This window comes from Hyaena hyaena, unplaced genomic scaffold (genome assembly GCF_003009895.1).
Source record: "Hyaena hyaena isolate Hyena2069 unplaced genomic scaffold, ASM300989v1 scaffold_28, whole genome shotgun sequence".
Taxonomy (NCBI): domain Eukaryota; kingdom Metazoa; phylum Chordata; class Mammalia; order Carnivora; family Hyaenidae; genus Hyaena; species Hyaena hyaena.
Window position 1 is genome coordinate 1,466,892 of NW_024080660.1, and position 22,866 is coordinate 1,489,757.

General features: G+C 50.4%; 1 protein-coding gene and 1 non-coding gene across 2 annotated transcripts in view; both read left to right on the forward strand.

Moving 5' to 3' along the window:
* The window catches only part of PKP1 (plakophilin 1), a 51,184-nt gene that overhangs the window by 10,902 nt on the left and 17,416 nt on the right, over positions 1-22,866 (forward strand). The window contains exons 2-3 of the mRNA XM_039227622.1: positions 123-229; positions 20,403-20,797. Coding sequence (XP_039083553.1) covers positions 123-229; positions 20,403-20,797 — 502 coding nt within the window. The remainder of the gene's footprint in view (positions 1-122; positions 230-20,402; positions 20,798-22,866) is intronic.
* Positions 769-841, forward strand: TRNAK-CUU. Its single transcript has one exon. It is a non-coding gene; the product is annotated as a tRNA-Lys (tRNA).

A 22,866-nucleotide genomic window follows, 5' to 3' on the forward strand; every position in this document is an offset into this window, starting at 1 on the left:
GCTGAGATCTGGTCTCCTCCATGGGGTGTGGTGGACCTGGATATAGACATGACACTCTGGGGAGGAGAGGTGAGTGAAGAACATGGCCATCACTGTCCTAACCCCCTGCCTCTGTCCTCAAGGTTCCATGTATGATGGCTTGGCCGACAATTACAACAACTATGGGACCACCAGCCGGAGCAGCTACTATTCCAAGTTCCAGGCGGGGAATGGCTCATGGGGATATCCGGTAAGGAGCTGCTTGCATTCAAAAAGACCTGGGATGTTGGGGGGTGGTTTAGGGTTTGTGGCGGAGCAGATCTGCCTTGGCTGCTGAGAAGACTGATACAGGATGGGAAGGGGCTGCTTTGGTCCATGAGGTGAGGCCCGCCAGCCCTGACCAGGTCCATCTGCTCGGCCATTATTTCATAGATGGTTGTTAGTACAGGCTGCTGATTGGGCTATTGGATATTTACGAGTGTCTCAAATGAGAGCATTTTAGAAAAAGCATAAAAGAGAACAGCATAGTTTTTAAGTCCATTTTGCAAAATGTCTGATACAATCATGGATTTGAGAGAAGTTTGAATTCTGGAGGTCCATTTGCAGATTAACTTAAATGTTTCTAGGAAACTCCTGAAGGACCTCTCTGCTCAATATGTGCAGATGACCAAGGAGGGAGCTCTAGAAGTCCCCTGGGGCTAGGAGGGTATGTCCCCTGCTGTGACTCTTGGATAAGAGGGTACATGCTGGAGTGTAGCATTGCTTGAGTTTGTAAGTTGGACAGGGGGTGCCTGGCTGGCTCAGTTGGTAGAGCATGCGACTCTTGATCTCAGGGTCATGAGTTCAAGCCTGATGTTGGGCATGGAGCATCTTTATGTGTCTGTAAATTGGATAAATCTGGATTCAAATTCTAGCTCTGCTACTCACTGGGCATGTGACCCTGGGCAAGATATTTCTACCTCTGGGCCTCAGTTTCCTCATGTATAAAATGTGTATAATAAAGTCTTCCTCATGAGGTTATTTATCATCAGGATTAAATGAAATAATGTGCATGAAAAAAACCCTGATGAAAATTAGTCTTAAGGTCATTTTTAAAAATTAACATAGAGATTATTCTAGATCCTTTAATCTTGGCCCTGTCACTATCTTTCTGTGTGATTTCAAACCACTATGCCCATCCACCCATCCATTACTGAACAAATATTTATTTAGCCCTACCTCTGCACCAAGGTCTGTGGTAAATGCTCTGGCTCCACCATACACACCAGCATAGGATTCTCTTTACTCTGAAATCAGGGGTATTGGGCTAAGTGACACCCAAGTTTTCTCTCTATTTCCAAATTCTATGACTTTCATTTATTTTTGTTAATTTCAACATAAGCCTGTATGGGTCTTGGGAATTCTTTTGTGAAGCATTATGCAGATGGGGCGAAGGGCTGCTTTTCCATGGGGATCTGAGCCACTGTCTTCTTGGAGCTCCAGCTTTCAGTGCTACTTGCTTTGAGGCCACATTGCTTACAGATGTCACCCCTGAGTGTCAGGGTCCCAGGCAAGGAAGAGGGTTTACAAGTTGGGTGTTCTTTTTGTTGTCAGCTTGGGCCTTCCTTCCTAAGTTCTTGCTGTGGCTAATTATGGAGTTTTTGTCTTTCTTGTATGTTACAGGTTAGGGACTAAAGGAAGGAATTAACTACGTTTCCTGCAAATTTATTTCCCTCCCATTTTTTTCTGATTTTTTTATGTCCATTGATACCCTCAGAGCAACATATGGTTGACTGAGCCCATAAGCTGGCAAATCAAGGCACAGATGTGAATAAAGTGCTCTGATACTGAGATGATGACTGTCTGATGACCAGACAGAATCTGACTTAGAGAAAATGACTTAGTAATGCAATATAAAGGATTATATGAGACCCAGGGAAGGCAGATCACTTCAGCAGACTAGCAGTCAGAATGAATAATCATGCTGACAGGGTGGATGTTACATATCTTTACGTGTATTTGATTACACATCAGAGCCTAGAAAGCCTAGGTTCTAGTCTGGCTTCTGCTACTTCGTGCTCTGCGACTTTGGATAAACCTCTCAACTTCTCTGAGTATCAGTTTTCGAATCTGTAAAATGGGCATGAAGCTATCTGTGTGTGCACTTTACCCACAGGTTGATGTTACATTAACTGTGAGGTGTTATCAGATGGACAGGGTGGGGTCATTACACATGGATATTTGTAACCAAGAACTGCAAAGAAACTCTTTGAGAGGTGTTTCTTTAAAAAAAAATCCCCAATGGCCATGTTGGGCATATCTTCTAGTTAATCAACTCAATCCTCAGTAATCTCAGCAGCTCTTGATGCTCGCAAACTACCCTCACTCCTCCCTGCACCTATTTTCTGACAATCCATTAAAATTCCTTCCCTTTCCCGCACCCTAAGGCCCAACCCTTCTCTCTCCATCTTCGCTGGCGGGACTTCAGACATGACTCATGTCAGGGCAGCTGCTGAGGCACGTCCTGTCTCCTCTCAGTTCAGGAGGGGCTATGGGAACAGCGAAGAGCTGAGCACACATGAGGATTTGGCAGAAGGAGGGAGTGAGGAAGGGAGGAAATGGAATAATTGATATTGGAGCCAGGCATATAATCAGCCAAGGACTGGGCAAAACCAAACAAGGCCAGGACTTTGGAAAAAGGCGAGAGGGACAAAAGGTAATAGAGATCAGTGGCGGTGAGATAATCTATGCCTGTGGGATTTTCCCATGGACAGGACAACTGGCACAGGATGATTTCCTCTCCTCTCTTTTGGTGAAACCAATATGGTGGCATCCTCTCCTCTCTTTTGGTAAAACCAATATGGTGGCAGAAAGCAGGGAGTGAGGGGAGCAGGGTGTGGTGGGTCTGTACAAGCCTCGTCAGCAGGTTTCAGCCGTTTCTGAAAGCTGCTGAAGTACCGTTTCCCGCAGATACTTCATGTTCCCTCAGTCAGCCAACATGTATTGAGCAACTCCAGGGCGGGTCAGGGAGCTAGGCACGCTGCGGACGCACAGATGAAGAGATTCATCTGCCTCTGGCCTCAGTGAACTTGCAGTCAAGTTGGGAGAAGCATGGAGGTCAAGAGACACATCGAATCCTGGAATATCCTCGAGTATCCAGTATCCTGCTGGAGTATTGCAGCAGTTCTGCCATTGCTCAAAATATGTCTAGATATATATTTTTTAGATTTTTCTAGATTTTAAAAAAATATGTAACTGTCCATCTCATTTTAGGAGCCATATGAGAAAACCAGCCTCATTTCTTTATTGTCGTGGCCTGTGTTTGATCAGAAATAATTTTAACCCCTTTGAGAACCTCACGCCATACTCCTTGTGCAGATGGGGCTAAAGGCTACTTCCATGAGGATCTGGGGCAGTTTTCTTCGAGCTCCAGGTTTCAGTGCTATTTGCTTTGAGGCCGCATTGCTTATAGATGTCACCCCTGAGTGTCAGCATCCTGGGCAAGGAAGAGGGTTTAGAAGTCAAGTGTTCCAATTGCAAATACCAAATGAACTTCAAGTAACAAAGATCTGAAGCATATATTTTATTTAAATATGCAGAGGATCTGCAGACAATTCCAAATTGAAAGTTCTAAAAATATTTAAAAAGTAGTGGTGTTACCCTATGATTTTATCTTATATCCTACATCAACCATAGCCTTCTAATTTAAGTATGTATATATATATATATGTTTCTATATAAATTATCATTTATATACGATATATAATTGTACCATTTGGAATCTGTGATCACTGATATTGCAAATTAAGAAAATTGAACAGAGGAAGTCTTAAAATAAAACTTAAAACATTTAGTTAGTGAGACACACAAAAAGCATCAAGGGGCTTAAGGAAAAGAAAAGATTGATCCAAAGAAAGTCATTGGTCCAGTCAACACCCTGCTGGCCACTCCAACCTCCCCTTCCTTCTGGAGGACAGCAAGAGGCTCAGGGTCCCAACTTCAGGGAGAAGGAGGAGCAGGGTGAGATGGGGCATAGGATGGGGCAGGTTTTAGCCTTACTGCTCAATTTCTCACATAAATAGGCTCTGCTATTCTGTTCCAGCTCTCAGAATCAAGCTAGTGGAATATTAGAGCCCTAATGAGGTTTACATGTTTCGACTGAGGATACCCAGGCCCAGAGAGGATACAAGGCTCATCGAGGGTCACACAGCTGGTTAATGCGACAGCGGACTAGACCCCTCATCTCCTAACTCCTAGTCTAATGGAATTTTGTTTTCTTTACTCCAGACTTTTGATGGTCCTTTTATGTGGGGTTTTGGTTTGGCTTGGTTTGGTTTTCCATCTCGGTATTTTAACACTACCACCATGTTTTCGGGACCTGCAAGAGATCGGTGAGTTTGGATCCCTTAATTTCCTCCCTCCTCCTGTCCTCCCACCGAACGTGCTGATCCCTTGAGGAGTCAGCCCAGCTCAAACGAAGCAGGAGAGTGGCCATTTTTTTCCTTCCTAAACTCAAGCAGAATTCACTCAGCTGTAAGGGTTAATGGAGGTCAGGGCAGGGGTACCAACTAAAACGCAATGAAATACAATATTTGGGACATATTTATACTAAAAAATTATTCATTGTTTACCTGAAATTCAGGTAAACAGGGTATCTTCTCACACATTCTCTATAATAAAAACGAGACCTCCTGAAAGGCTCCTTTCCTAGCCCAGGGCCCAAACATAATTACCTCAGGCCATAGCCACCTCTGGGGAGAACATGGAAGCTGTTTGAATCCTGTTAGGGGTCCTCAGATTGGGTCCCTTGAATACCTTCCTCTGGGTCCACTGAGACCAAGATGAGGGGAGCAGAGAGCTAGAGGCACTGGAAGGCACAGCCCTTCTATTCCCAAACTGGAAATGGGGTTTGTCATAGATGAAGCTGAGGCAAGTGCACAATTTTGATTTCTAGGGAATGTTTCTGGATTAAGACAATCTCCTTTTCTATCAGCTCCAGCTCAAAAAAGTTTTCCTACTTATTAATCAGGAAGTGCATCTTGAGCTTCAGATGTTCTGGGAGTCACATCAAGTGAAATGTTCTTTGGTTATGGATTGAACTAGACCATCCTGCCCAGGGGCTGATTCACAGAAGAGAGAAGCCATGCCAAGCCTCATCAGCCAGAAGGTCTGGGCTAAGGGATACTTTGAGGACCGCCATATTGAATCACTCAACTGTGCTCAGTTAAATCCAACCTGATGCTCCTGAGAGTGAGAATCCCCAGGAGTCTAACCAGGGAAAATTCTGCCTTTGCCCTGTTTATTGACCCTATTTTTCTACACTAGCAAATGTCTCTCAGCTGACCTTGCCTAACTGACATGTCGGTAGTTGATGATCCATCCATGACAGAGTTTTATGGGCAATGCGCTAGGGACCCTCACCCTGAGAAGAATGGGTCCTGCCCACCGAAGCCCGTGGGTGGCCCTCTTTTGCAGATGAGAGGGCTGGGGTTGCATGAAGCTTCCATAGGGGATGGGAAATCCAAACACAGTATTCTCCAGTTAGCCATGTGGTTGGGTCAAGGCAGGGCTCTGGGCCGGGTACTACAGAGGAAACATGAAACATGACAGGGTCCTTGCCCTTGAAGCAGAGAAAGAGACCATTTTTACCAATCCACAGTTAATGCAGTCCGTTTCCAAAATCATCCTGGTATGGAGGAAAATCCTTACACTTTGGCCAGGAACTTTGGATCCACATCCCGGCTCTGCCCCTTACCTGGCTCTATAACTGAGACAAGTTCTTAACCTGACTGAGCCTCAGTTTGCCCATCTCTGAAATAGGTGAGAATTCCTATTTCAAAAGGCAGTAAGGGTTATGGATAAGGCATATCAGTGGGGGGCCTGGATTCTAGTCTCAGCTGGGCCGCGACAGGCTGAGGGATCTAGGATGGTCTGCACCTCTCCAGGCCTTGGTTGTCCCATCCACGGAGCAAGGCACTTGGATTAGATCCTAGCCAAGGACCCATTTGGCTCCAATTTCTCAGGGTCCTGTGTGATGGAGAGCTGAGTATGAGTAGCTGCAGGGCCTGGTAACCAGCCTACATGGTGGTCCCCCTGGAGGCGGGGGCGGGGTGGGGGGGCAGGGGCAGATCCTTCAACTGAGACCGCCACTTCCACCTGTGAATGGATAATGGCTTCTGCACTTCCTCCTTGCTTTCATCTGAGCATCTCCAAGCACCAGGAAAACAGCAGTTAATTAACCCTTGCAACAGGATGGAAAGGTGATAGGGCTTCATTTACTTTAGCTTTTCAGAGAGGAAGGAGGCTCAGCAAATGGCTCCGCCCAGTAACTACCCTGACTTAAAAAGTCAGGCTCGACCTCCTCCCCTGCTCCCATTTCTCAACTCTGAATGTCACTTTCCAGATATGCCAGCTGGGTTCCTTGGGCAGTGCCTGCTGGGCCTCTGTTCTTGCAAAGTCCAGGAGGAGGGAAGATAGAGTGGATACAGACTCCTTTTCCCAAGCAGGCATGGCTTCTGCTCTAAGAGGGAGTGATTGATGTGTTTGCCAACTCAGTGTCCCTGCTGCCAGCCTGTGACTCACCCCCACTCAGCCCTGGGAGATAGGAGGGTCCCACAAGGGCCCCGGGCTCTCACCCAACAAGAAGAGACAATGATCCTACTTGCCGAGGGACAGAATGTGCTGGAGAGAATAAGGCGAGGGAGCGAGAGCCGGCAGGGCTGGCTCCCAGGGGACCCCTCCCTGTGGAAAGCAGTAGCTTGGCTTGTGGTGTGTTTTCACAGACACCTTGTTGAGGCCAGAGACACTCCTATATTTAAGCCATGGAGAAGAAGCCTATGGCGAACGCCTGTATCTGGGGTGTCCCCTAGGGATGGGCCCCCTTCGTCAGCTGCAGTCCACTGGAGGGGCTCTGCTTTCCATGGCAGAAGTTCTCACTGCCTTTGAATTGGGGGCTCAAAGTGGGAAGTGAGAAGCTTCCTTTAGGGCTTGATTTCCCTGCTTCGATGACTTCAGCCTTTTAGGGAAACCTGAGACCCCTCCTCCTGGCTAAGGTCTGGGTGAGCCAGGGAGGACTCTTCAGAGGCCAAAGATAAGGTAGAGAAAAGGAACTTGATGTGGGGCTCTCCATCACTGCCCAAGCCGCTGTTGCTGGGACTTCCCCTCCTGGCCAGGCCTCAGGCTTATCATCAGCAGGACTAAACAGTGGCTCCAACCATCCCTGCAGCTCAGATATTCCAGATCCCGGGCCTTTCTCAGGGGAGAGGAGTCAGGGAATGCCTCCCATGTCCACACCATGGACTTGCAGAGGGCTGAGACCATGGTTCCCGTGAGTACATGCAGGGAGCTTCCAATGGTGGGCTTCAGGCCGAGAAAAGCAGGCTAGGCTGCTGGCGGAGCTGAGCTTGGAATGAAGTGTGAAAGGAGAGGAGGGCCGCCCTCAGCAGAGAGGATGTGGGCAGGGGAGAACTGCTCCTAGGCCTGGGGCTTGTTCTGACAGTAGCCCCTGGGCCCTTTTTCCTGACTGATCACCCCCAAGGAGGGTGGCTGTTTGCATGTTGCACAGCTCCAGAGTTTTCGTCAGCCTCCCTGGCCTCCTGCACCCAATTCCGGGGGCACGGGAACCACGGTGCCCCTCTGAGCTGAGTAAGCCTGCTGTGCACACCTTCCTTAGGCCCCTGAGAAACACCAGACCCAGCAGGAGGCAGTGAGGGCCCTCGTGGGGGAGGGAAGGCCCGGCAATTTGTTCAGAAGGCTCAGGGAGAGATGTCACTGCCAAGGGACTCAGTGGCGCAGCGATAGAGCTGGCCGGCAGCGGGGGCTTAGCCAGCCCTGGACACGTCAGCAGCTGGCGCTTCTCAGACAGTGCACAAGAGGGAATTCCACACCCCTCACGAGAGACAGCAGAGCCCATTTTATATCTTCCTTCAGCCTCGTCTATGCTGGAGTGCACCTGGGGCTCCATTTCTTCCAGCCTGACAGATACTGTGAGGCGGCTAATCCTCTGACCACACAGAACAGAATTATGCCTTCTTCCAAGAAGGAAGATGACAAGAGTTGGTCGCTATTCTCACCTTCCTTCTCACACACATATTCAAAGTAGAGCCTCTGAGACTTTAGAGGGAAGATTTCAAGAATCAGGGATGATTGTCAACTTCTTCACTTTGCTCTAGAAGAAAATGAGTGGAGTTCGGGGCCTGGGTTTTGTTTTGTGGGTTGTTTTGTTTTGGTTTTGGTTTGGTGTTTGGTCCTGACAAGAACGAATCTACTCAACCAACAAGTCTTTAAAAGTCCAAACACTATAGTTAAAAACAACTAAAGGAGGAAACAAGAGCATAAGAGAGGATATAATTAAATGCTATTGTGTACAGCACAAGCTAACCTAAACCTCTCCGGGCCTCAGTTTCCTCATCTGTAAATGGCAGGGTGGACCAGGTGATCTGTGAGCCTCCTTCCCCAGCTCTAGACCCAGGCACCCCAGAGGAGCAGGAGGTTTGGGCATGGCCCCCCCATGGCGTAAGCAGGCAGGTGAGAGACTTTACGAGGCCGCCACAGCCCCCACCCCCCAACCTTCCTCCACAGCCCCCTCTCACGGGGGACGAACTTGAACTTGATTTCGGCATCCCTATCATTTAATAATCCCTTGAATCAGCGCATCATTTTGAATTTACACAAAGTGCTCATGTTTTTCTTTCCCCACTTGATCCTTCAGTCTTTGTGAGATCATTAGGTGAACCAGGTATTATTCTGATTTTAAGTGCAGGGAAATCAAGCTGCAGAAAAGTGCAGGGACTTGCCCAGTACCTCACAGGTAGACTTGGCAGAACTGAGTCTGGAGCCCAGTGGGCCAGAGTGAGTCAGGATCTCTCCCGCCGCCAGGCGAGCTGCAAATGCTCCCAAACCAGGAAGTGGGGAGAGGTGGGGGAGAGAGGGGGAGAGAGGACAGGACAGAGGGTCATAAAAACAAAGCCCTGGGTAGATCTTCTGATGCCTTCTTTCTGGTTTGAGAGTTTTCCTTTTGTCACAGAGCTCAGGAGACAAATGCAGCAGTATTTCCCAAGTGGGTGGAAGAGCCATCCCCACCCCTCGCTAGGGTGAGGCTCAGCATTCTCCCCCGGGGCCCTGGCAAGTCTCTACGGAGGCCTTCCTGCCCCAGGAGAGCAAACTCAGCTAAAAAACAAAATCCAATCAGGTGGGGGGTGGAGGTGGGAGAGAAGCAGCTTTGGGGCTCTAGACTCCCCCCTCCCCGGGCCTCTCCCCTCCTCCTCCTCATCAGGGCACACAAGAGCACGGCCTGAAGGGGATAAAGGTGGGACTTGTGGGGTTTGTTCCCAAGCCCTGAGGTCGACTGAGAAGACGGCTGTTTGTGACTTCAGTGAGGGCTGAATCAGAGAATGCCCAAGTCCGAAGAGCCTTATAGGGCACATCGTAGCTGGGGAAATAGGATCAGAGAGGTGAGGTGACTCCCCAAGGCTGCACAGCGAGGCAGGGAAGAACCAGGTCCCGAACCCTGACCTCCCAACTCCTTGCCCAGAGCACCTTGTCACACGGTTACATCTGAGCACCCTTGTCACTGTCCACAGGGTTTCCCAAACCGCAGTCACTTGCAGTCTGCTCTCACAATTTTCATGAAATTATTGACCAACTACTATTTTCTTATTTTTAATGTACTTACATTTAAATTTCAAGAGGAATTTTGAAAGGAAAATTTAATCACTAACTCAAAAGTAAAAACAAACAACAACAGTATTCTTTGCCATAGATGAAGGCTAACCATAACTTATAGCCAATAATAATAAATAGATTGAAAACAAATGATCATTTAATTCTAGCCAGATAAAGCTTTTGTTCTTTTTTTTTTTTTTCTTCCTGCTCAGAAAGGGAGGCTGGGAAGTATTAAAGGAACATATTAGCACCAACCTACACTTTCTCCTCATAGTAACCAAATGGAAAAAGGAAGAGGTGGGGCGCCTGGGTGGCTCAGTCGGTTAAGCATCCAACTACAGCTGAGGTCACCATCTCACGGTTCGTGGGTTTGAGCCCCATGTTGGGCTCTGTGCTGACAGCTAGCTCAGAGCCTGGAGCATGTTTCAGATTCTGTGTCTCCCTCTCTCTCTGACCCTCCCATGCTCATGCTGTCTCCCTCTCTCTCTCTCTCTCTCTCTCTCTCTCTCAGAAATAAATAAAACACTAAAAAAACTTTTTTTAAAAAGGAAAAAGGAAAAGGTTTCTATGTACTTTAGTATTAGTTACTGCTATGCCTTAAATGCTCTGATGTCACCTCCCAATCACCAGTGATGCACGCCCTATACTTGGGGAGATTCTGGGTCACCACTCAGGATACTTTTCCTAAAGCTGGTCCAGTAGGTCAAGTAAAGCCGAGAGCCAAGGAGAAAAGTGAAGCCGCCTCCCCAAGATGACCATCACCTGCCTGACTGCATAAGTTTTTTTTAACAAAGCATTTACAGATGATGTTTTTAACCTTTTGACCCCCACCTTCACCCATTTCTCTGCCCCCACCCCCACCCCACTTCTGGCAGCCAGCAGTCTGTTCTCTGTATCTGTAAGCTTGGTTTTTGTGCTTTTGTTTTGGTGTTTATGGGTTTGGGGGGGGATGGGATTTATCTTCCACGTATAAAAGGGATCATATGAGATTTGTCTTTCTCTGTCTGACTTACTCACCTTAGCATCATGCCCCTAAGATCCATCCACAGCGTCGTGAATGACAAGATTTAATTATTTTTATGGTTTAATAATGTTGCAGGGTATGTAAATATATGCCACTATTTCTTTATCTATTCATCCATTGGCAGACACTTCGGCTGTGCCCATGTCTTGGCTATTGTGAATAATTCGGCAGCGAACATAGGAAGGCAGGCATCTTTTCAAGTTAGTGTTTCTATTTTCTTCGGAAAAATGCCCCAGAGCCGATACAGTAGTCCCATTGTTAATTATTGAAGGAAACTTCATCCTGTTTTCCGCAGTGGCTGCACCAATATGCATTCCCACCAATAGCGCGGGGGGAAGGGGAGGGGGGCTCTTTTTCTCCATGCTCTGGCCAGCACTTGTTATCTCTCATCTTTCTAGCCATTCTGACAGGTGTGAGGTGTGATCTCATTGTGCTTTTGATTTCTATTTCCCTGACAACTAATGATGTTGAGCACCTTTTCATGTACCTGTTCGCCATTCGTATGTCTTCTTTTGGGAAAATCTCTGTTCAGGTCTGCCCATCTTTAAATCAGATTGCTTGGGGGTGGGGGGGTTGTTTTGTTTTGTTTTATTTTGTTTTGTTTTGTTGCTATTGAGTTGTATGACGTCTTTATATGTTTTGGGTATTAACCCCTTATCAGATATATGATTTGCAAATATTTTCTCCCATTTGGTAGGTTGCCTTTTCATTTTGTTGATGGTTTCCTGTGCTGCGCAGAAGGGCTTACTTAGTATGATGTAGTCCTCTTCTTTATTTTTGCTTTTGTTTATTTTGCTTTGATGTCAGATTCAAAAAACCATCACCAAGTCAAGTAGCTTACGGACTATGCTTTCTTCTAGGGGTTTTATGTTTGCAGGGAAACATGATGTTTCTGACTGTCTACAGCTCTCTGACCTAACTGATGGCCTGCTAAGTGCTGAGCTCTGTAGGGTTGGTCCTGGGGCCAACCTAGGGAGGGTCCACATGAAATCTTGAGCCTCTTCCACACTTGCCTGCAGGCCTAATCAACTCCTGGAGGCCCCACGATGCTGGGGGCAAAGTGGAGGTGCTATGGGAGGAAGCCTGGGGAGAGTTGGGGAGCTCAGGGCCAGCCAATGGCCCAGCCCTCTCTTCTCCTCCCTCCTGACTGCCCCCAAGGCTTGGAGCAGGGTGGCCCAACTCCCTGAGCATGAAGAAGTTCAGCAAGACTTGGCTAATTCCAGGAACTCCAGGTTCAGCCTCAGTCACCAGTCTTGACATGACTCCCTGCTTTCCCAGCCCAAATTGTGTGTGCTCAGCAATGCATTTGGAGCAAGGTGTGGCTGAAAGGGTACCAAACAGTCACTTTTCTGCACCTTCACACTTGTGGCCTCGGTCAAGACAGACCTGTTGTCATGACCATGGGGGTCTCCTTGCCCATAGGTGTCCCTTGGAACAGAAGGTCTTCTGGCCCGGGTCTTTGGGCAGTAAAGTTGTGTCACACAGCTGAGGCACTACCCTCCCTAAATGTCTCTAAGCATCCCTCACAATGGCCCCAAAGCTGGGGACAGATATCCCTATGTCTGCAAAGCCGGAGAGGGAGTTTTCCATGGCCAGCAACTAGCGAGAGATGCAGGTGGAGTTCCTGCAGAGCGCACCCAAGCTGCAGGGGCTCCTTGCCATTTAGACTACTTCGTGTCACCAGACTCTGGTGGCAGAGTGGCTGGGGGACAAACACCAGGTGGGAGGTGGGAGACCTGAGTCCTGGTTCGCAGTCATGCCACCGCTTAGCTGTGTGACCTTAGCCAAGCCTTGAGTTCTTTGAGCTTCCTGAATGCTCACAGAGAGCACGAGGAAGCATTCTGTCCCCCCTGACATTTCAGTGGCACAGCAGGGGACCAGAATGCTGTCCAACAGGAATTACCAACAAGATAGTGAATAGGGAAGCTCTCTGCAAACTGTAAAGCACCATGCCTGCTAAGGCGTTTTTACAATACATTCAGGAGCTTCCAAAGACCTTCCCTACCTGGGTCCACTGCCAGCAGAGTGATGTGTGTCCCAGGTAGGCAGGTGTGCATACAGGAGTGTGTGTGCACACACACACACACACAGACTTACCTTCCAAAGTGAGACACAAGCCCTGGAGGATCCAGCCAACTGTTCCTCCTTGCAGGTGAGGTTCATGGACATCTCATCAGTGGAGTAATTTCCTTCCACTGTTGGTGTCTCCAGGGAGCTCTGTTCCGGGCAAAGTAAGCATCTGCCCCTGTGGATGTTCCCACCCCATGGCCTTTGGCCCTCGTCTTATGTCCGGAAGCACCTCCAAGCCCAGGGTATGTATGGGGTCCTTAAGGGGGCCATTGAGCCTCCCCCCAGACTTCCCAGCACAGAGTTGGGGTGTCTGGCTTAGCAGGATGTTCCTACCCTCCAGTATGCTCACCCAGGAACTGGTGTGTCCTCTGAGATTCCAGGAGTTAGTTCATGCTTGAACTTTATAAGGCTCCTTCCCAGGATGAACAGTTACTGGGACAGTCAGGTCAGCCTCTGGGTTCAAAAGGCAGAAGCTGTGGCCACACAACAGGGGACTCCTAGAGGGCAGAATAGTCATGCCTCAGACTTGTCTGAGCCCATATAAGAGAGGTGGCAAGGTTCCGGGGTCCCTTGCCCCCAGGCCTGTGAGAGCTATGGCTCAGGTGGTAACCACCTGCTGGAGATTTCCTTTCCCAAATGTAACAGATAGTGTGTACATGTGAAGCTTTAGGTCCTTGCTCCCCAAACCCATCCTGGGAGTTCCAGGAGCTAAAAAAAAACAAAAACCCCACTGCTCAGATGTGAAGCGGGGAGAGGTTCCAGAGAAGATTTTCAGAACATCCACGTTTTCCCACGGTTGAGCAGTTCAACCAGAGCAGGGCGCGGACACAGAGCCGGGTGCTGGAGCCGACACGGTCGTTTGTTCCGACGGCAGGTGTTACTGAGCGCCAGCTCTCAGCGAGGTGCTGGGGTACGCAAGTGTATTTTGGCCCCACCGCTGCCCAATGGCACCAGGAGGGCCTATGGGCCTGCCCCGCACCCTAGTCCGAGACACAGACTTGGAGCACAGAGCCCAAGAGGACAGGGTCCTTCCTTCATCAGAGCTGTGAGCTCCCTGGAGAGAGCAGCACCATCTTAAAAGACCCACACGCCACAGCCTGGAGTTTTATAGAATCTTTTCTAGCTGGGCTGCGGTTGTCCAGAAAACGTTCTGAGTTACGTTTCCTACTACTGCCTGGATTGATGTGGGCTCCCAGTTTCCACCTGTTAAAAGTTGCCAGGAGGTTCACCATTATCAACCAGCTCTCTGACAAACTCTGTACTCACAGGATGGGCATCAAAACTTTCATGGGTGTTTTCATTTTATTTTATTTTTACATTTACAAAGTTCAGGTGATGGAAGATACCCCACACATGACATCAGGCTGTCTCAGATTCCTGTTGTGCCTCCTTTGACGGGGTAGGCAGGGCACCGGGAATCCATCAGGCTCCGTCCTCTGGTTCGAAAACTGGGGTTCCCTCCTGAGGAGGCGCTTCTGATCTCACGGTGCTGCGGATAGAATCATGGGATAGCTCCTCCCTGCCCTTGAGGACCCCACAACAGGGGCCCACCCACCACAGCCTCCTCCAAACAGAATGAGTTTGCTCTTGGCCCAGATGTCAGGGCTGCTGAACGGTGAGGCTGCTCTGCTCTCCACACACCACACAAAGTCACATGTCAGAGAAAGGTAGAAAGACCAGCCCAGGGTGGGACCCCCTGCTCCTCGCCAGAGAGGGAGGGGAGCCCAGGAGGAGACAGGGATCAGCACTCTTTTTCCGAAGTTCCACCTTTGGTGACTCAAGCGCCGTGGCTCTTGGTGACTCAAACTGCTGAGTAAGCAGCCACCTCTACCCCCCCCCCACACACACACCCCTGCACAGAGAACTCCCCATGCTCTGGGGCTCTGATGGCACCCTCCTGGGCAAGCCTTGATGGGAGAGGACCTGTGCTCTTCAGACCCCCAGAAAAAGTGGAGCAGAGCTGCCACACAACATGTGAAGGCCCCTCCAGCCACCTTGTGGCGGGCCAGCCGTGTCAGTCCTCAATTCATCTCCGGGAAGATGAAAGAGAGCTACTACACGTCTTCTACACCAGGGCCCTCAAACAGGCACTAAGGGGGTAGTAGGCATGAGGGAAGTGGTGAATAGGATCTGTCCTCAAGGCATTTCCAATGAAGGTCTTCCTCAGGAGGGCTCCACCAGGCCCAAGAGGCACGAAGACCCCACGAAACTGTGTGTGTGCACTTGCTCTCACGAGAAGGGCGTTGGAGATCACATCATCGAAGGTGGCCCTGTTGGGCACTCCGTTGGGTGTGTGACTGGGAGGGAAGAGCAGGGTGTGTCCTGCCGGAGAGCCGGTTCAGCCAGCCCCACCTTGCTGGCAGAAGCTTGGTTTCAAAATGGGCTAATAGCTGGGGACACAGACACCCTTTTCATCTTGGTCTGCCCAGCACATGCCTGGCTCCCAAGGAGTCAGACAGCTCCTCTCTGATCAGCCCGAGCTGGAATAGAACTCTCCAGGCTCAACTCACCAGCTGATATCGCCCAGGTCATGAGGTAAAGGGAAGAACCCTGGACTCCCACAGCTTGAACGCATGCGGGGCCACCCCTGCAGACTGGCTTGCCTCATCTGGAGCCTTTCTGTCTTCCTAGCAGCTCAGTTGGTTGCTGGGGCTCCCCCACACCCATGGAAGTTGCAGGAACCCCAGTACAACGGCCCAACTTTCCATCCCCAGCACAAAGTCCCCTGGCAAGTCACAACTCCTATGGGCACTTGCAGTGAGCCCAGCCCTGTTCTAGGCACCGTAGATTGGGGAAAATGACAGAAACCATTAGCAGCTAGAGAAAACACAAGGTCACAGTAAATAGGATGTGCAGATGACAGTTTGGAGACAAGGCCTTAGAGAAACATAGGATTTGGGAGGAGGGGCAAGGAGACTGTGCAGGATGGAGAAGAGGTTGAGCAGAAGCAGGATGTGGTCAATGTCACCAGATAGTGTAAGGAAGGGGGTGTGTTGGGGAGAGGAAGACATGACCAAACAGGCAAGGGCCAGGCTGGTGAATTTGTCTTGCAAGAGGCAGAGAGACACTGTGGGCTTGCCAAGCAAGAAGAGCTTTGTCTGAGGAAGGTCAGGTGGATGGCACCACCAGGAAGGCACCAGAAACCCAAGGGCTGACTTAGGGGCTGGCAAGAGGCAATGGAATTGTTCATTAGTGAGCTGAGGCTTGGTAGGGCCACAGTCTCGGCAGTGGGGTGGAAAGGGAGGAATTGGAAAGGATTCTCAGTTGGAAGGACTAAAGGATGCCATCCCTTCCAGAATGGTCAGTCACTGTCATGTCCAATGATCTGGGGCCACCAGGAGCTCTTCCAGTCTGGGGGACTCTTAGGACCTAATGGGACTCTCAAGGGAAAACTGACTATATCCAGTTCTTTGAGACCCTGAGTCTTGGGCTGTATTAGTCTAGTCACCTTCTAGGACTCAGTTTCCTTGCCTGCAAAATAAAGGAGTCAGCCTCTGAGCGCTTCGTGGGCATAGGGGGGATGGGAAGAGGGACTGGGGAGCATTCAGCAGGACATAAAATCCCACTCTTCCCCAAGAAGGAAGGGGAGAAGAAAAGAAAGGTAGGTTAGTTACAAGACCTAAGTCATTAGCAGAAGGGGGGCCAGAGCAGGGCTTGACTAGGAGAGACTCCCTGCTGAGAGCAGCTCTCTCTCTGGCCCACCTGAAAGGTGGTTCCACATGTTGACCTCCCCAGAGCCCCATTGGTCTTCCAGGTAGAGAAACATGTCTGTCAGGACACAGCCTGGACTTCCCCCTAGCTGTCCAGCCCAGCCTGTTCTCTGGTTGAAGGACAGCTCTGCCCCTAGAAAGTCAAGTTGCTAGCCTCTGAAATGTTCTGATGCATGGACCATCCCACCTGAGGCTGGAGTTTCCCAAGGAAGCAGGAGATAACCAGACAAGGAGTGTGTGTGTGTGTGTGTGTGTGTGTGTGTGTGTGTGTCACTGTCCTTTGTATTCAAAGCAGAGGACGCTGCCAGCAGATCACTATCTGAGTGTGGGGGTGTGCCTGGGAGACCCAGCACTGGTAGTGAGCTCTCCCACCTGCTGTGGGCACGTGTGCACACGGCCCTCATATTCCATTCTGGCTGCAACTGCTTGCTCTGGACGTGGAAGGGTGGGTTTGGAAAACTGTGGGGGCATTCTCGCTAGTCCCAATGACTGCAAGGCATACTGGCATTTAGGGCCTGGGTGCCAGAGGCAACTAAACATCCTGTGATACTTGGGACAATGTCTTGGGATACTGCACAATGAAGAATTGTCCTGCCCCAAATGCCGCCAGCACCCACGTAAAGAAGCACTGCGTCATTCCTACATAAAGCCATACAGGCAGACCATACTCCTTTGTTTTCCTGACACCTACTGAGGCCTGTTCTGTGGCCATTGGGTGAGACTAGCATGGGGCTCCAAATACTAGTGCATACCCCTTCCCAGGGCTGGGGTTGGCCTGGGTTCTTCCCCACCATGTGCCAACCTGGTTGCTCCTCTAGGTGTGGCTCTGGTGATGTAAACCCTTAATCAGGTCCTACATGCTACCAGTCTGTGTCTTGTGTGAGCATCAGAGGAATACAGATGTCCCTACTGAACAAACATTTATGTCATGCACTGTCCTAAGCACTTTAGAAACATTCATTCACTGAATTCTCCCAACAATGGGTACAATTATAATCCCAGTTTGACAGATGTAAAAAAAACTGAGGCATGGTGGGTTTAAGTAACTTGGCCAAGGCCACTCATTGAGCAACTGACATAGCCAGGACGTAGCCCAGGCAGTGTGGCTCCGGAGTCTGTGTTCTTGATCACTGAGTCCCCCTTTGCCCAGTGAGCTAGAGGAAGGCAGCTGGAGTCCCAAGATTTCATCCTGATAGACAGAAAAGGGAAAGGTCACAGGCCATCTGTGCCGGAAGGCTGGTGACAGCCAGGCCTTATCTAAGCCTTGGAGGGTAAACACAGACACCGCCCCCACCTCGTGGCACTAGGGCAGAAAAGGGCCTGGCTGAGAGGAAGCTCGGCTCCCATTTGCCAAAGTGATGATGATGGGAGAGAGTCACCCACAGCTGTCCTCGGCCACCAGCGGACAACACAGCCACCAGCAGCCATGATGCGAGAGCCTGGGGTGGGGCGCCCAGGAATGGGTGACGCCACTTGGGATGCGACTACGGGGGGAGGGGGGCAGTAAATGCCATCCCATGGGGACAGCCCTGCCTTCTCCACCACGCCCACTCCCCTGCAGGCACATCCAACCCCACTTCCCATGGGCAGCCCACCCTCACCGAGACTTGGCAGAGCTGCCCGCTACTCCCAGGAGAGCAAAACCCAAAGCCTTCATTGGCGTAATCACATTTTTGCTGGGTTTGGTCCAGGATGAGTGTTTGGACTCATCAAGTATCTGAGATGACGTCCAGGAGTGTCATTTACTGAGAACAAGAGAGTTCCTTGTTGCATTTCCATTTAAGGCTTAGCCTGCCTCATGGGAGTGCTCGGCTTGCCCTCCAAAGTGCCATCATCACCTCCCCCCATCCTGGGAGGATGAAGGTGAGAGGGGTGTGGCCATTGGCCTAAAGCAGGGGAGGCCTAATTGCATATTTTGTAAGTAAAGCCCACAAGGTGCTACAAAGCGCGAGTTTCCATCAAAAACGCTCAGAAAATTGCCCTGCTTCTCTTCCCTCTGCCTGTTATTGTCCGTTTATGCCGCCCCAGCACCTGCCCACCTGTTCCCTTTGGGGTAGGTTGGTTTGACCCAGTTTGAGGAAGAAAATTGTGCCCACCCGAGTGCCTAGATGAGAATGTGGGTGGAGGAGATGAGAGTGCCATTGCAAAGGTTAAAAGTTGGTGGCTTTTGACTTTTGGATGCCATCCCTTACCGGGACCTCAGCCCACGGGTGGCTTCCTGCTGCGAGTCTCCCTGCAGAGATGAAAGGGGACTGGCCAAGAGAAGGCCCCTCCCCAACCTTGTGCGGCTAGACCTGGTGTGGAGGAGAATAACGCAACTGCCTAGCCACCTCTGCTACACACACACACACACACACACACACACACACACACACACTCACGGGGTGGGGCAGGCAGGCTCCGGGCTGCTAGACTTGGCCCTGGCTCATCCCAGCAAAGGTGAGCTCCAAGTCAGCACCTGTGTGGAGACATTTTATCAGGCTCGGTGTTATCCTCTAGCCTGAGAACAAGTCAGAGCAGGCAGGCCCACCGGCCTCTGAGCTCCTGGGAAAGTCCCCCTTGAACAGAACTGCTCCGAGCTCATCCCCACCAAATCTTCAGCTCTGCAGGCTCTTCCCAGGAAGCTGAACCCCCAAGCGATCTCACACAGAGCCCTGGGGGGCGCTTCAGTACCATAAGCCTTCCTGTTGGAAAACCTCTGCCACCCTCCCCACTGCTAGCCGGACAATAAAGCCCAGGAGGCCCCCAGGTGCCCCACCCGAAGTCCCTGGCCCGGCTCCCCCTGCTCAGGCACTCTTATAAAAGGTGGAGCAGGCGCAGAAGTATTTTCTCCCTTTGGCCTGTGAGGGCTTCCCCTGGAGGGCCTGTTACCATTTGCTTCTTGCCCTGGCAGAGGGGAGGCAACGTGAGGAGTTCAGCAGAGAAGTTAACAGTGGAAAACAGTCCTGGCCAGAAGAGGAGAGACTTTCCCACTCCAAGTACAAGTGGCCAAGGAAGGCTGGCGGTGCTGGTGTCTGGGAATGGCACAGGGTGACAGGGCAAGGGCATGGGGACTGGGCTGAAGTCCGGCGTTGCCCTGCCCTCACTGAGTTCTTCTGGGCCTCCGATACCCAACCTGGTCAAGGCCGTGGAGGGCTGGATCTGCGGCTACAACCCACTGTAGGAAATAACATCTTACATCGCAGCCCAGCACCCAGATTCTGTTTCACAACACAACACATGTCTCTACTACCTGCATTGCACTCAGAGCTTACATTCCAGTATATACTATTCTATCTTTTTTAAAAAAAAATTTTTAACATATAGTTATCGTTGAAAGACAGAGACAGAGCATGATCATGGTGGGGGCAGAGAGAGGAGGAGACACAGAACTTGAAGCAGGCTCCAGGCTCCAAGCTGTCAGCACAGAGCCCAACGCAGGGCTTGAACTCATGAACTGTGAGATCATGACCTGAGCCACAGTCAGACACTCAACCGACTGAGCCACCCAGGTGCCCCATCCTATTTTTTTACGTTTTTTAAAATATTTTATTTATTTCTGAGAGAGAGAGAGAAGCAGCGTGACCAGGGAGGTGCAGAGAGAGAGGGAGACACAGAATCTGAATCAGGCTCCGGGCTCTGAGCTAGCTGTCAGCACAGAGCTTGACGCGGGGCTCGAACCCACAAACTGTGAGATCATGACCTGAGCCGAAGTCGGACGCTTAACCGACTGAGCCACCCAGGCGCCCCATCCTATTTTTTTAAATGATAGTCACGATCATTTAAATTGATTTCATAATCCATAAGGGGTCACAACCTGCCATTTGAAAAGTAATATGTCAGATGATGGCTAAGATTCCTTCCACTCCAAACATTCTGGGATTCCATGAATATGACTCCGGGGGCCGGGGGAGGACTGTGCCCGGTGGCCAGCTGGATCTAGAATCCCCGGTCAGGTCAGGAACCTTGACTGAGCCTTTCTCCCTTCCTCTAACCAGATCTACAACGGGACCCTCAAGCGGGAGAATGACAACAGACGCTTCAGCTCTTACAGCCAGATGGAGAACTGGGGCCGGCACTACCCACGGGGCAGCTGTAACACAACGGGCGCCGGCAGTGACATCTGCTTCATGCAGAAAATCAAGGCGAGCCGCAGCGAGCCCGACCTCTACTGTGACCCGCGGGGCACCCTGCGCAAGGGCACACTGAGCAGCAAGGGCCAAAAGACCACCCAGAACCGCTATAGCTTCTACAGCACCTGCAGTGGCCAGAAGACTGTCAAGAAGTGCCCCGTGCGCCCGCCCTCCTGCACCTCCAAGCAGGACCCGGTGTACATCCCACCCATCTCCTGCAACAAGGACCTGTCCTTCGGCCACTCGAGGGCCAGCTCCAAGTAAGTGCTGCTAAGCTGTGCTGGGGGCCAGGGCGGGGACCAGGTAGGAGACGGAGTTAGCCCTCCCGGCTACACTCTGCAAGGTTGTTGCTGAGGACAGGAAAGGCAGCCTCTGTCCCTAAGGGGCTCATTGTCCCTGCGGGGGTGGGGCCGGGGGAGTGCCTGGACTCAGGAAGTGTGAAGGGGGAGGCAGAACCCAGACATTCAAACAAATGCATTGAGTCTATAGGTTTTAAAGAGTCACGGGTTATGAACAGAGGGAGGCCAATTAAAGAAGGGTAACCAGGCTCATGGTTCTCAAAGGGTGTGCCTCCCAACAGCAACATCAGCATCACCCAGAACTTGTGAGAAATGTGAATTTTCGGGTTGCACCTACTGACTCAGAAACTCAGGGAGAGGCCCAGGCAATGTGTGTTTTAACAAGCCCTCCAGGGGACCGAGGATCTGTGATGTTAGCCATGCAAATCTCTATCCATGTTCTGAAAGAGCAAAGGCGTGTGCCCTGATATAGATGATTTATTCCACCTAATGGGACAAAAGACAGCCAGGACAAACAGACATAAAATCTGAGGAACTGGATCTAGTGCTGGGGAACAGAGTACAGCTCTCATCCCTCAACACCGAAGGCCCATCACCCAGTGAGAATGAAGGAAAGGAAACGGGGTGTCCCGTCAAGAGCCACGGGTACAGGGTGGCTTGGGGATGGCTGCAATGTCTCAGGGGACATTGGGCCTGCCCTCCAGGACTCCGTGACACCATGAGCCCCTGAACTGTTCCTTATCACCACCTTAATGATCATTTATTCATTTATTTGACAAACATTCACTAAGCATCTCTTATGCCCCGGGACCTGCAGTAAGTATAGGGACACAGCTAGGAAGAGAGCAGCCCAGAGCTGTCCCAGAGCTACACAATTAACTGATAAGCTGCTTTTCCTAGCGCCCTGGGATCTTGCATTCTTTTCATTCTTCACCTCTAGTCCTCATAGCCGTTTCTAGGCAGGTACTAGAATTCCTGAGGAGGAAACAAGGCACAGAGATATTAAGTCGCTTGCCCAAGGCAACACAACCACTGAAGCATCCCGTGCTCTCCCCCACTCTGCCACACTGTTTTGATACTAAGCTGAACCCTATTGTAGAGCTGGGCCTCTCCTAACTACTCGAAGACCATAAGGTGTATTTAGGATGATTCGGAGAAGGACTAAGAAACCCTCTCCCTTGGAGCAGGGACGAGGGCAATGTCTAGCCCTGGCTTATTGCCCCAAACCAGAGGCCCTGAGAGTACAAGATCTAAGTAAGACAGGGGATGAGTGACAAGCCATCTAGAGATGATGTCTGACTGGCAGATGTGACATTTTCCCAAAGCAGGGCTGGGGTGCTACTGATACAAGACGGGAAAGCTTCGCCCCTTGGGCAATCTTTCCAGAAATGGAGTTAGGATACCTCACTAAAACTATGAATTCTTACTGAGCATTTACTATGGCAAGACTGAAGCTAGTAAAAATGAGAAGAGGGCTCCCTCTAGAAATGCTGGGGAGACTTCCAGTGGGGCAGGGCTGGGTGCCATAGAACAGGCTGTCCCTGCCTTCCGGAACTCTCCGTCTCTGTTGGCAACCAGGATACAGACAGGTGGAAAGGCAGCCTGAGACTCAACACCACAGGAGCTGGAAGGGTTCCTAGGAGAGAGGTTTCCTTTCTCTGGAATGTTCACAGCAGCAGGACCTCAGCAGGTCGCATGCATTGCGAGGGGACAGGGAACAGGTACACCTGAGCGCTGACCAGGGGTCAGTGACAAGAAGGATCTTGCTGGAGAGTGTGCAAGAGGGCTTTGCAGAGCCAACTGATTAGGTTAAAACATGAAAATTTTAGTTTTATGGCTCAAAAAGGTTGACTATCTGCCATTTCACATGGTTCGACTTAACACGTGCCCTTGGATATCAGTCTAAGCAGTTTGCACTTGAACCTGCAGTTTGGAGAAGGTGCTGATAAGAACAACACAGTGAACCAGGTTTTAGGACTGTGAGTCTGGAAAAGGAGAGTCAAATTTGGGATGAGGGAGCTTGGAGAAGA